Source organism: Saccopteryx leptura, chromosome 4 (assembly GCF_036850995.1).
Source record: "Saccopteryx leptura isolate mSacLep1 chromosome 4, mSacLep1_pri_phased_curated, whole genome shotgun sequence".
Classification (NCBI taxonomy): Eukaryota; Metazoa; Chordata; class Mammalia; order Chiroptera; family Emballonuridae; genus Saccopteryx; species Saccopteryx leptura.
In genome coordinates, this window is record NC_089506.1 from 122,087,714 (window position 1) to 122,102,296 (window position 14,583).

The 14,583-nt window shown below is 49.9% G+C and overlaps 1 protein-coding gene across 2 annotated transcripts in view; it reads left to right on the forward strand.

The window, feature by feature from the left end:
* Positions 1-14,583, forward strand: part of SEPTIN9 (septin 9) — a 163,758-nt gene that overhangs the window by 26,971 nt on the left and 122,204 nt on the right. The window contains exon 1 of one of the 2 annotated variants that reach the window (XM_066381332.1): positions 1,296-1,790. The exons of the other annotated variant lie outside the window; for it this stretch is intronic. Coding sequence (XP_066237429.1) covers positions 1,769-1,790 — 22 coding nt within the window. The 5' untranslated portion in view covers positions 1,296-1,768. Of the gene's footprint in view, positions 1-1,295; positions 1,791-14,583 lie in introns of those variants that run through there. 2 annotated transcript variants of the gene reach the window in all.

Below are 14,583 nucleotides of genomic sequence, written 5' to 3' on the forward strand. Positions count from 1 at the left end.
CTGTGTGTGGACCTCTCGTCTATGTGTGGCAACACATAGCTCACACACCATATCTGGTGGAGACCGCAAACCCAGAGGCGGCGGGGGTTGGGGGGTGGGGTGGGCAAATAATGGAAATGAGTGAAGGGGCCGTGGGGGCCAGAGCAAACTGGAAAACGTGGTTCCATCTAAAAGGGTGGCACTTGCCTGACCTGTGGTGGCACAGTGGATAAAGCGTCAACCTGGAAACGCTGAGGTCGCCGGTTCAAAACCCTGGGCTTGCCTGGTCAAGGCACATATGGGAGTTGATGCTTCCTGCTCCTCCCCCCTTCTCTCTCTCTCTCTCTCCCCTCTCTATAATGAATAAATAAAATCTTAAAAAAAAAAATAAAAGGGTGGCACTCTTCAACCCAGTCCATGTGGCAAGGAACATTCATTGCGTGGCACACACTCTCCTGTTTCCAAGAGAAGCAGAAGGCGCCTGAGTGTCCAGCATCGGCATGAGCACACATCTTCTTTAAACAGGGTCAGGCAAACAAAACCTCTGTCTCGAGCTGAGGGCTGCCACTTGGAACCCTTAAGAGGAATGACGCTTCTAGAGCAGAAGGGCAACTCCAGTCCCCCTGCCCCACAGCCCTGACTCTCACCAGGTGCTGGTGGGGCCCCTGAAGCTGCCAGGTCAGCAGCCCTCAGGACCTCAGGCAAACAGCCGGAAACAACTCAACCCCCTCACCCTGCTGGAATGCATGCTCAGGCCCAGAGGCGCTGAGTCTGGGGAAATCAGTGGTGAGGAGCCACGTTCCCTCCCAGGGGACAGCTGGAGACTCACTGACTCATGAGTATGGTAGGAATCTTCCAGGAAGTCTCCATCCTGCTCTTCCCTCTCGGCTTGGGTGGGGGCAGCCAGCTGCCTCTGTCAAGGCAGGCTGACGGGACACCAGGGCAGCTGCAGGGTGATTTCATGGGGCTCAGCCCAGCAGGTGCTCCTGAGTCTTCCCTGGGCCACCTGCCTGAGGCACAACAGCCCCTCCTTCCGGCCAAGTTCAGGGTCGGGGTGACTGGCAGGCAGCAGTGGAAGGGAAGGGAAGGGAAGGGAAGGGAAGGGAAGGGAAGGGAAGGGAAGGGAAGGGAAGGGAAGGGAAGGGAAAGGAAGGCAAAGCAGGCCCAGGAACCGGGCTGGCTGTTCAGACGCTTAAACCAGATGAAACCATAGCATTGCGGGACCAGGAAAATGAAAGACTTCGGACGTCGCCAGGAATTTGACTCTGTGAGTTGGTTTCCAAGAGGCTAAGTTAAGCTTCTCCAAGTGGATATTAAAACGGAGCAGCAGCGAGACTTGACGGGGCCGGAGGGGGTGGAGAGAAGGCCTTCCGGAAGCTCTGAGCCACCACGCAGAAAGCCCAGACACCCGTCCACGGTCCTTGGCTGGTCCTTGCTGCTCACCCGTCTGGTGGACCGGAGAACCTGGGGCAGTGGGAGCCCTTCAAGGCCCACGTCTGCTGCTCACTCCTCCTCCTCCTCCTCCTTCTCTGCCTCACTCCCTGTTCGCTCCAATTCAGAAATCATGCTACTTCAGTTTGGAGCACAGACATATGATCAGCACATGGAAATGTGGTAATTTGGATGCACTCGCGATTGCAGCAGATTGAAGAAATTAGACCAGACAAAGAGCGTTTTGGGAGGAGGAGGAGGAGAAGGCAGAAGGAGGGAGGGCAACAGGGTGAGAAAGGGGAGAACGCCTCTGGAAAGGGTGACTTGGACCCCGCCTGCTGCTAAGTGTGTCATAGTGATGGAGAGAGACCGGATCTCAGGTAGGCGCGGCCCCCTCCCACGGCTGCCCACCCCTCACCCAGAGCTTCCCTGGTGCTTCCGGAGACCAGCACCCAGGGGTCACTGCTGCTTATCTTTGTGGACACATTTCTTTTCTGTGGACTGTCCAGAGGTGGTGGGACGTAACGTTCCCAAAGCTAAGCTGCACACAACCTGGCTCTGATTTAAACTCGGCTCCCTTCCCCTTGCTATTTTTTTCACTTCCCCTTGTGCCACTTTTGCAACTTAAGATGCTAAGACTATTGGCACTGAACTCCAGAAAAGGGTGGGGGGACCTGCCTCTGGCACTGGGGACTGGGCGGTGGCACTTGGGACGCTGGTTGGTGGTTTGTTTGTCGATCGTGGTTTATGTCTTTGTTGCCAGCCCGACTGTCTTCAAGGCCCCCACAGTCTCCTCCCCAAAATAACATTTTGGTGCCTTTCTGGGACTTGATTACAGGGGAGGAAGCTCCCAGTGCCCACAGTAGACGTGCAGATGTGTGCATGTATACATGTGTGTGTGTGCGCGCGCGCTCACAGGAGAGCTTGTCCTGTTCTGTCTGAGGCTTGGGGGAATGAGGTTGAATCCCACTTGGGGGTGACAGTGTCATTCGGGTCTTGTACTTGCCTGGGAACCCTGCGGCAGAGTGGGGGCAGTGACAATCATCCCCAGTTACAAGGGACATTTCAGGACAGAAAGATGAGCACATGTGGACTCTGCTCAGATCCTGCAGCAAAATCATAGTTTAAAACATCTGGATATCACGCCAGGGCCAGGAGTAAGGGCAGGCAGCTGGTTCTTGAGCTGGGAGAGCCCCGGAGATAGGCCAAGTGGCTATTCCTGTTGGCAGCCCCCACGGAGCAGGCACGGAGCATGGGGATCAGATCAGGGGCGAAGTGAGGACAGGAGAGTGAAGAGGGAGAGGCAGCCCCTTCTCTAGTGCTCTAGTTAGAGACCTCTCCTCCAGGTCAGGCCTTCTTGGTGTTTCCAGCCCGGCATTGCGTGCTGTGGCTAAGTCAGATCCTGACAGCGCCACGGGTAACTCCCATTGGAGTGTCTGCCACTGACAGTGCATCCCTCAAGCCAGGTGCTGGGTCCCTCGTGCCGGTCTGACGCATCATCGGGCATCAGCCTTGCTCTGGGCTTCAGGTGTTCTGAGCTGACCCCTGGGCCATAGTGAGGCCAAGAATGTCACCTCACAGTGTCATTGCCCTGGTCTGTTCTTTGCCACTGGGTGTGTTGGGGGGGGGTGCTCCCCAAGAGGCCAGAGAGGAAGATGGCCTGTATCAGTGGGACAGCCTCAGGAGCTGCTGGCAGGTCATGTGTAAGCGGGTGTGTGTGGGTTCCCGTGTCACCGAGCATGTACAAACAGGGACAGGAGACTGACCATGGGAGGGGCTGCCATGGAGTTGGGCAGAAGGCTTGGCTGGTGAAAACTCTATGTTTGAGTTTGGTGGTGTGGGCCCACTGGGGTTGGACGGGGGTAAGGAGCAGGAATTTCCTGTTCTCAGCCTGGCAGGAGGGACCCATGTGGGGCCTGGCAGGGGCCTCGGGGGGCCTCGGTCCAGCCTTCATGTTAGATGACCAAGCCAAGGCCCAGATGGGTAAACAGCAAGGGACCAGAGAGCTGGCACACAAAGGCCGGGGTGGGGGGTCCCTGGAGAGCCCTGAGTAATGGACAATGTCTTGGAAACTCCAGACTCACCAAACTCCAGGATGCGTCAGACCGGCACGAGGGACCCCAGCACCTGGCTTGAGGGATGCACTGTCAGTGGCCGACACTCCACTTTTCATGAACTGAACTAGACCTTGACCTTAACAATGGCCAGCTCTGTGCCCTCATGACCAAGCTGGGTGTCACCGCCCTCTGCTGAGGACAGCATGGGAGGGATGAAGTGGGGACCTTCTCTCAGGATGTGTGGCTTCCAATATTCCTCATTTGGGTGCATTTTCATTCAAAAAATTTTCATTTCTTTCAAAGCTCAGTTAGAAACTGGTTACAGATCTGAATGGTAAAGAAAATGCACATGCTGTTTCCTAATGTTCCTCAGGCCTGGTCAGATCTTGATCTTGGTCTTTAATTGTAACATAACACTTAACTAGTCTCTGGAAAAGCGAGTCCTACCCTGTCCCTGCTGGGACCCTGAGTAAGTCCTTCTGCGGCCGGGGCCTCAGTTTCCTAATCTGTAAAGGAAGTTGGGCGGGTCCACCACTGCCAGTGGGCTCCTGAGCCTGTTCTGGGGGCCCCTACCTGCTCCCTGCTTCTTCTTTCTCGTCGGGTGCGTCCTTTGTCTCACGGTCAGGTGGTTGTGATGCCTCAACCCCCACACGAGCACATGGGCGAGGTGAGCTGGGGTCAGGCTGTGCATATATGAATGGGGTAGGGATGCCTGCCTGCCCAGTTCTAGATGTGACTGTCACTACTTATGCCCCACTGGGCTGGCGTTTAAGGCGTGTCCAGCCCGCTCTCACCACTGCCCAGCAGCTGCCCACCCTCTGGGAAGGGGTTTGGGGCAGCTGTGGGCGGCCTCAGGGCACTTTAGGTCTCACCTGGTTTGTGAGCTTGGGAGCCTTGTCTGCAGCCAGGCGCCCTGGGCAGATGCGGGAGGGCTCTTCAGTCCGCAGGGCAGGGATGAGTCACGGAGCGGTGACTGGCCGCTGAGACTCAGAAGTCTGCTCCTTCCAGCCAAGGGTCAGCGTTCTTTCTCTTTTTCTGGACTAGCTTTGTGGCTTTTACAAATTAAGCAGTTTTATCTCATTCCAAGCACTTGTGTTTAAGCAGTGAGAGAACCTCCAAGAAGGAAACTGCACTGAGGTGCTGTTACTCAGCCCAGCTGGGCTGTGGGGGGTGGGGGGTGGGGGGGCTGCTAGGGTGAGTCAGGCAGGGGCTGTGGAAGTCTCTACTGGGTCCGGACTGTTGCCGTGGGGCCCCAGGAGGGCTGGGTCACATTGTTGCTGAATGTGTGCCCCAGGCTGGGCATATGCCCCAAGCAGTAAGGCACAGAGCGGTCGCCCAGCAGGATGGCTGGTGCTCTGCTCTTCTCAGGAGGTCCTTTATCCTGGGAAGCCGTACTTCCCTGTTCCTCTCTCTGCTGTCCCTGCTTGTCTGAGTCCTTGGGCACTTCTCATATCCAGCCTAGACTGGTGCTGTGGTCCTGGCTTCCTGGGCCTGCTGTCCCCTCTCTGGCTTTACTTTCCGGTCTCTGAGATGAGAGGCTTGGCCTGAAGTTCTCCTGGCCTCCTCTTCAGCTCTGGCTGCCCTGGTCGTTTCTCTGTAACTGACGTCCACAGCCCAGGCAGCTGGTTTCTCCCAGTTCTGGAGTCCAGGAGGTGTGGGCAGGGCCGGTTCCTTCTGCAGCTCCTGCGGGAGGGTCAGTCCCAGGCTGCTCTCCCAGCCTCGAGTGGTGGCTGGTGATCCTCAGCCTGTGGATGCGTTACCCCGATTTCTGTTTCTGTCATTACACAACCTTCCTCTGTGTCCCAGGTCTTCAACTGCTTCTCCCATGGAAGGACACTCAGCCCTGGGTGTAGGAATCCCACCCACCCACCCACCCCAGGATAATCCAGGATGACTGGATCTGAAGATCCTTAACATCTCACATCACAAAGACCCCCTTTTCCAAATAAAGCACATTCCCAGATTACAGGTAGACATGAAATAGCGTTTTGTGGGGGGAGGGGGACGGACCATTCAACTTACTACAGTCCCCATGTGCCTTGGGTGTCCAGGATGGTTCCGTGTCTCAGATCCCTGTGTCCCACTCGGGAGCTCTCGTGTGGCTGCCAGCCTTGCCGCTGGGTCCCTTCCGCGGGTGAGGTGTGGGGCGCACAGCGCCATGCGGACTTCCAGGAGCCTGGTTCCCCTTTCACTCAGCTTTCTGCCTAGAGCTGCGCCCACCCCGCCCCAGCTCAGCTACCAGTGAGGTGGAGGAGAGGGCAGAGATCGGCCCTGGGGCCGAGTGGACTAAGGATGGGAGGTGTGGTACTTGGGTCAGCCAGCCTCCTGAGGGTACCTTTGCCTGGCGCCTTGTAAGTTTTTTGAACCCTAAATTGGCCTGTTCAAAATTTTTTTCTGATCAGAGAATTTATTTCTATGTCAAGTCCTATTAACAAATGGCATGGAAATCACATTGTTGTGCATTAAAGAACTACCTTAAATGATAACATAGTGTGAGACTGGGACTGCCCTGGGCCATTTTTGAGTGGTCACTGCAGCCATTTTATATGCGAGGGGCTGGGTGCCCCGGGCTCCTGCTGGACTCTGGGCTCTTTAAAAATTGTGGTAGTACATAAAATTTATCATTTGAACTATTTCACCTGTTCAGCTCAGTGGTATTGAGTACGTTCACATAGTTGTGTAACCATCTACCTTTAGAACTGTTAGAACTTCCCATCCTCCCAGTCTGAAACTGTCCCCATGAGATGCCCCAGCCCCCGGCGACCTCCCCTCTACTTCCTGCCTCTAGGAACCTGACTACTCCAGGTTCCTCGCATATGTGAAATCACGCAACATTTCTCCTTTTGTGTCTGGCTTGTTTTACTTAACTTCAAGGTTCATCCATGCTGTAGTGTAAGTCATCACTCCCTCCTGTTTAAGACACAATAATGTTCTGTTGTCTAGGTAGACCAGATGTTTATTCATCATCTGCAGATAGACGCTGGGGTTGTTCCCACCCTTTGGTTATTGTGAATAGTGCCATAAATACAGGTACCTGCTTGGATCTTTGCTATCAGATTGTTGGGGGTGTAGACCCAGAAGTATATAATTGCTGGGTCCTATGCTACTTCTTTGTGTGATTTTGGGGGGAACCTCCAGACTCTTCTCCATAGCAGCCGCATCATTTGACATCCCCACCGCCAATGCACATCCCCCCACCCCAACACACTCGTTTTTTCCTTCTTTCCTTCTTTTCTCTTTCTTTCTTTCTTTCTTTCTTTCTTTCTTTCTTTCTTTCTTTCTTTCTTTCTTTCTTTCTTTCTTTCTTTCTTTCTTTCTTTCTTAATTCTTTCATCTCTCCCCTCCCCTCCCCTCCCCTCCCCTCCCCTCCCCTCCCCTCCCTCCCTCCCTCCCTCCCTTCCTCCCTCCCTCCCTTCCTTCCTTCTTTTTGTAGTAGCCATTCTACTGGGTATGAGGGGTATCTCACTGTGGTTTTTTTTTTTAATTCATTTTAGAGAGGAGAGAGAGAGTGAGAGAGAAAGGGGGGAGGAGCAGGAAGCTTCAACTCCCATATGTGCCTTAGACCAGGCAAGTGCAGGGTATTGAACCGGCAACCTCAGCATTCCAGGTCGATGCTTTATCCACTGCGCCACCACAGGTCAGGCCTCACTGTGGTTTTGATTTGCATTTCCCTAGTGATCAGTGATGCTGAGTGTCTCCTCACGTGCTCACTGGCATCTCTGTGCCTTCTTTGGAAAAATGTCTATTCAAGTCCTTTGCCAATTTTTTGTTTGGGTTTTTTTTTGTTGTTGTTGTTGTTGAGTTGTAAGAGTTCTTTACATGTTCCGGCGATCAGTTTTTTATCTAGTATATGGTTTGCAGATCTCCTCTCCCATTCCGAGGGCTGCTTTTTCATTCTGTTGATGGTATCCTTTGATGCACATTTAATTTGGATGAAGTCCCGTTTGTCTAATTTTCCTTTTGTTGCCTGTGCTTTTGGTGTCATACCTAATGCCACAAAGCTTTTTTATGTTTTTCTTTTCTAAGAGTTATATAGTTTTAGTCATAGCGTTTGGGCCTTTGATCCACTTTGAGTTAATTTCATGTATGGTCTAAGGTGAGGCTCCAGCTTCACGTCCTGGGCTCTTGAAACCCCCCTTTTGTTTTCTCACACCCGGGTGGGGGACAGGAAGAGCAGGGAACCAGGGAGCCACAGCCGTGACCCAGGACATAGCTGGACATGTGCTGTGCCCAGGGCCTCCTAGGTCTTTCTGGGTAGATGATGGGGCCAGCCTGGGGCATCTGGGGGCAGCTGAGCAGATCCGCCTCTGTTCTCCACATGTCACTGCCCAGCCTGCCTGCCTGTGAGACTGGCTGGGGGCTTCATGTCTGTCAGTCTATCCCCGTGCTCACTCTTAGAGAGCCTCCTCCTCTGACCCCAGACTCCTTCTTTGCTTCTCTATCTGCCTCCACGTGTCTCCCTTCGAACCCCAGGCACAAACCCCTGTGCCTAAAGACCCGCAGTGCTGGTCCCTCCTCCCCCACCCACATGCGGGTTCTGCAGATGGGCTCAGGGGTGCATCCAGCGCTCCTTGGGTTGTGCTGGGGACTGGGAGAGGGGTGGCAGTGGGACCTAAAGGAGAAACTGGGGAGATTTCCTTTTAACAAGTGAGCCAAGTCTGTAGAACTGTTTTGGGTCCCAGGCCCTACCTGGAACTCAGGATAGACAGCATTACAGGTTTCAGCTCATGGAGACCCCTCTCCGTGCAGGCTTGGGACCTGCCTTTAGACTTCTGGTGCTCCCTTCCAGTTAAATTTGCTTTTTGTTTGTTTGTTTTTTGTTTTTGTTTTATTTTTTTTACAAATGGGGAAATCTGACTTGAGCAAAGCTGAACAAACCAAGCAATACACCTCGTGGAAAAGAGCAAAGGGGCACCAGACCTGGAACTTTGTTCTGAGGGTTTCAAAATGCTTTGGTGCTGGGCTACCTCTGGAGCATAATGGCGGGACAGAGACACCGTGCTGTCCCCACTGTCCCAACTTCCCTCTCACCAGAGAGAGAATGATCAGTGACCTCTGTTGTATCCTCTGCCTTGAGGTCACCTTGTGTCATTATGTCCCTGGGTTTCTGTTTGCAGCACTCTTAGATGTGGTGACTATTTGCTGAGGCCCTGCGATGTACACAAACTATCCTTATGTTCTTCGCCTCCAGTGAGGAGCAAGGAGAATACAGTCCCTGCTCCCTTCGGACTTACAGTCTGAACTAGATGCCAGATAGCTAACAAATAAACACATGGTATTAGGTGAGGGCTGTAAAGAAGCCTAACAAGTGATGTGATTGCTACTAGGTGTGTGTGTGTGTGTGTGCGCGCGCGCGCGCGGTGGTGGTAGGGTGTTAATGGATACTCTTCCTGAGGAGGTGACATTGAGCTGAAGTTCGCATTATCAGAAGGACCTAACAAGCCAAAATCCAGAGGAAGAGTCTTCAGGCAAAGGAAACAGCAAGTGCAACTGTCCTGAGGCTGCTTTATCATGGAGATGAGTGGCTGGACTGTGTATTTAGAGGAGGAGGCACATACAAGGCCAGTGAGATAGGCAGGGCCATGTCATGTTGGGCTTTGAAGGCCCTGGTGAAGGTGTGGTTTTTGGTTTTTTTCCACATGGAGGGAGTGGCAGGACCTGGATGTCCTGTGGGCTGAGACTGGCCCGTGGTGGTCAGGGAGGAGAGGCTGGGAGGCCTGGAGGAGAGGAGGCTGTTGCGATAACTCTTTACAGATGCAGTGGAAGGGCCTCTGATTGCTGGGTGGACCTGGTGGTTGAAGAGGCTGCTGAACATGCTGACGTGGTGGCCTGCCCAGCCTGTCCTGCCGTGCCTGGGGGATGTTGGCTGTGGTTTGGTGTGTGCATGGCCCAGTGTGGGACAGCCTGAGTCTGGGAAGGTGACCCCGGGAACAGGCAGCCTCAAGGAAGAATCATAGACATTGGGAGGAACAGCTATTCTAGGCCTCTCGCATCACGTCTCCTGGGGTCCTGAGTCTCCCGGTTATCCCAAGCTCTGGTGGGATTCCACATGCCTGTGAGGATGCATACACCTCTTGAAGGGGTGGCCTGAGTGGCTGTTCCTCAGTCCCGTGAGCTGGCCTGTGGGCATCCTGTCTCGATTCCTTCTCTGCCCCCTGGCAGTATTTCTGCTCACTGGGGAAGTCTGGGTGGGACTTGGGACAAAGGAGACTCAAGAGCTTCGCTAGAACAACAGTGGACACCTATACACTCTGCCCACAGAGGGGACATCTGGCCAAGTCTCGCTTGCTACTCAGAAAGCATGTTCCTTGACCATCTGTGCTACCTGGTGGGTGGCGCGGGTGCAACCTGCTGGCACAGGGGCTCGGCACAGGGGCTCGGCACAGGGCCTGTGCACTCCCCACTCTGTGGCTCTGCTTCAGGCCGGTGTCCCACTCCGACCCTGTGCCCCCGGGGTTTATGCTGGCTGGTTCAGTCTGAACTCTGCCCCTCACCGTCCACCCAGTCCAGCTCTGGCCATGTTGTCCCTCCAGCCTGGCAGTAGGTCTCCCTCCTGGTTCTATGTGCCCTCTCCAGGTGGCACCTTTGACCTGAGGATACAGCCATGCCCTCAGTGTGAGATGTCACAGGATGCTTCTGTTTGATAATAACCAAAAACTATAGCTTTAGAGTGGTCCACGTGTTTCCAAGCTCAGTCCCTTCAGTGTCCTTATCCTGATGTTGTATCTGAGGAAGAGGGAAGGGGTGAGGGCTCATGTGCCACCCAGTGAGAGTGGTTTTGGGCTGTGCCTTTGTAATGTGTGTTTGAAGGTGGGGTTGCACATGGAGGAAGTCCCTATAGCCCACCCCTTGCCCCCAGCTTGCAGAGTGCAGCCACAGAGAAGGGGAGTGTACATCTCTCTGGGGAGGAGGGAAAGAGGGGCCTCGGGTGCTGGACACGTGCATCTTCCATGCATGGCCCCCCTCCCCTGATTTACTGCAATGAGGGGCGCCATGGAACCCTAAACTCAAGACAGGGGATTCTGGGTATAGAAAGCCTTTTGTCCAGGAGGTGGCGGTGCAAGCCCTCAAGAGCCCAACTCCTCCTGGGCTTTTATTTGCACTGAATTTGTGAGACGAGGCTGGCCCTGGTGTTATTTCCCCTCACTGTGGCTGCACCCACAGGCAAGGGAAGTGCCAGGTAGGGGGAATGGAGAACATGGGAACACTGTGAGGACAGGCAGGCACATTCCCTGGCATGGGGGCAGGAGTGCTAGAGGTGGCACCCCAGGACGTCCATCCTAAATAGGAGATTTGGGAGCTTTGGGCACAGCCTCTTTTGCTACCATTCATTTCTTCCCTATTTTAGGTTGATATGTCTCAATCTATTTAAAAATTTTCCAACTTTTACTATGAAAAATCTCAAACATAGGAAAGACAAAAAATAGTGCAAACACCTACACACCTGCCTCCTCTACTCTGCAATTCAAACTTTGCTCAACTGGCTACACCACATGTCCATCCCTGTCCACTAATGGTCCATGTAGGGTTCAGATGTATTTCAAAATAAGTTACTGAGATTAGTACCCGCCACCCTATAAATCTTCAGCTTGCATTTCATTAACTAGAGTCCAGTACAGATACCCCCGACTTACCATGGGGTTACATCCCAATAAACCCATCATCAGTTGAAAATACTGTTAACCTGAAATAAATATCGCTCACCTACCAAACACCGTACTTGGAGCCCAGCCACTTTCTGCTGAATGCCCATGGCTTTGCTGTGCCGTAGAGTTGAGACATCATCAGTTGTTATGGGGACAGTCTGTATTTGTGCATGGTTCTCTCTCTCTTTGAAGTAAAACTCATGTACAGATCTTTCATGTACCATTCTCTGAATTTGGACATGTGTGTATACTGTGTATCAAAACTCCAGTCAGAATATGGAACACCACCATCAGTTTCCATGCTCCTTCCCAATCAATCTCTGTGCCCCCTCCCCAAATTTTTTCCCATGATAGATGAATTTTGCCAGTTGGAATGTCCTTCAGATCTACCCATGTTGCTGTCAGTGGTTTGTTCCACAACTGCTGGTGTTCATTGCACAAATGTGTTATGGTTTCTTAGCCATTCTGTTCATTCTAGTTGCTTCTATTTGGGGCTCTTATGAATAAAGCTGCTACAAGCTTCTTGTATAAGGTTATTTTGTTTGTTTGTTTTATGACATATTCTTCCATTTCTCTTGGGTAAATACCAAGAAGTAGCATTTTGGGGCCAGAGGGTCGGTATGTGCTTAGTTTTATAAGGTCTACCAGAAAGTTCTGTCTGTTTCTATCACAACAAGTTTCAACACATAAGCACATGTTTATTTGGCACATGTGTGCCTCTCTATTTTTATCATTTAATGTATACATACTGACGTAGCAAATTAACTAAAACAAAGTTGATTCACGTTAGTCTTATGTGTGAAGCGATAGTGTACCCATGGCTACTGATAAAGTTCATTTACGCCACTGTAATTTTTACGAACTTCAACAAAAAAGAAATGCTACAGAAGCATGTAGAAATTTATTGAAAGTGTTTGGTAAAGGTACAGTTTCTGATAGGACATGCAGAAGATGGTTCGAAAAATTCAAAACAGGTGATTTCGACCTTTCTGATAAACCACGTTCTGGGCGACCATCTTTGATCGATGACGATGTTGTTAAGACCATGTTGGAGCAAGATCCTTTTCTGACAACATCGGAGATCGCAGAAAGGCTTAATTCAGCTCAGCAAACCATTTCGGACCATATTCGGAAGAAAAGATTGGTGTGGAAATATATTATTTAATAAAGTTTATTGACGGTAAGAAAAATTTGTATTTTGTTTTATTCCAAAAACGGACAGAACTTTCCAGTAGATCTTATATAAGAGCCTGGCCAATCTTTTCCCCATATGGCTGCACCATTTTACACGCTCACTAGCAATGCTCGAGATTTCCAGTTGCTCCACATTCTCACCAGGGTTGGTGCTGTCACTCATAGTGAGTCGTTCTGGTGGGTGTGTGGTGGCATCTTGTTATGGCTTTAATTTGCATTTGCCTGATGACTAATCCCGCTGAGCACATGTTTGTGTCCTCATTGGCTAGTCATGTCCTTTCAAATCTGTCACCCATTTTAAAACTGGGTTGCTTGGCTTTTTCTTATCCCTTCCAGATACTGACAGATATATGGATTGCAGATTTTATTGTTTATCAGTTTGCATCCTGCCTATTCATTTCCTGATGGTGGTTGTCATTTTAATTTGGATGAGGTCTACCTTCACAAAGTTCTTTATTTTGGGTTACCACTTTCTGTGTTCTTTATAAGGAAGCTCTGCCTACGTCCAAGTTGCAAAGATGTTTTCAGCGTTTCTTCTAGAAAGTTTATAGTTATTGCTCTTATGTTAGGTTTAGAAATCATCTTGAATTAATTTTTGTATATGGTGTGAGGTTAGGATTCATTTTTTTGTTTGTTTTGTTTTTCTGTATGGATTTTCAGTTGTCCAAGCACCATTTATTGAAAAGACACTTTTTACTCTATTGAGTTACCCTGGCACTCTTGATGAACATCGGTTGACTGTGTTCATGTATTATAATTTGAGGACTCTTCATGTTTTATTGCTATTTTGTCTATCCTCTTGTCAGTACCACATTGTCTTGATTAATATGGCTTTATAAGTCTTTTTTTTTAAGTGAGAGAAGGGGAGATAGTAAGACAGCATCCTGCATGTGCCCCAACCAGGATCCACTTGGTAACCCCTCATCTGGGGCTGACACTCGAATCAATTGAGCCACTAACTGTGAAAGGGTAGAGGAGTGAAGGGGAAGAGGGAGAGGTTCTGTTGTGTGCTCTGACCAGGGATCAAACCCAGGACATTCACACAGTGGGCTGATACTCTATTCACTGAGCCAACAGGCCAGGGCCTGGCTTTATAAGTCTTGAAATAAGGTTTCCCAAGATATCTAAAACATTGCTAAAATATTCCAGATCCTTTGAATTTCCTTATAAATTTTGTGAGCAGTGTGTCAACTTCTATCAAAATGTTTTGTGAATTTTCATTGTGGTTACATTGCATCCATAGACAAATTTAGAATTGACATCTTAACAAGAATCTTCTAATCTTACAAACCCCGTATGTCTCCATTTTTAAGATTTTTTTGATGTGTCTCTTATTTCTCTAATTTCTACAGAATTGCATTTTTCTGTGGTTTTTAATGAAAAGATCTTCATGTTAATTGTTAAATTTATTCCTCTTTTTTTTGGTGTTATTGTAAATTGAATATCTATGTTAAATTTTATATTCAACTGTTTGCTGCTCATATATAAAAATATTATAGATTCTCCTATATACAGTATGTCTTACATCCTGAGACCTTGTCAAAGTTATTATTCTAGTACTTGTTTTGTAGATATTTTGTGATTTACTTAGTAAACAACCATCTCATCTGGAAATAGGCAGTTTTACTTTTTTCTTCCTGATCTTGTGCTTCTGATTTCTTTCTCTTGCCTTACTGCACTAGCTAGAGCTGCAAGGACAATGTTAAATAGAAGTGGTGAGTGAGTGGACATCTTGCCTTGTGCCAGAATTTAGGATGCTATTGCTTGATTTCCCATAGATACTCTTTGTCAGAATGAGGAAATTCCCTTCTCTCCCTAATTACCTAGAGCTTTTTAAAAATGAATGGATATCAACTTTGGTAAATGCTATTTCATGCAGTGGTCCCCCCTTATTCTCCAGCGATACATTCCAAGGTCCCCAGTGGATGCCTGAAACTGTGGCTAGAGCCAAACCCTATGTATACTATGTTTTTTCCAACACAAACATACTTAGAATAAAGTTTAATTTATAAACCAGTAAGAGATTAACAGCAATAACAAATAACAAAAGAACAATTAAAAGAACATGCTGCAATAAAAGTCGTGTAAATGGCTTTGGGGAAATAACTAAGTGATAAGGGTGTCTTGAACACAGCACTGTGATGCTGTGACTGTCAATCTGATCACTGAGATGGCTACTGCGTGACTAACAGGCTCAGAGATAGTGGCATAGAGATGCTGGACAAAGGGATGGTTCTCCTTCTTGACACAACAGAGCCAGGAGGAGCAAGATTTCA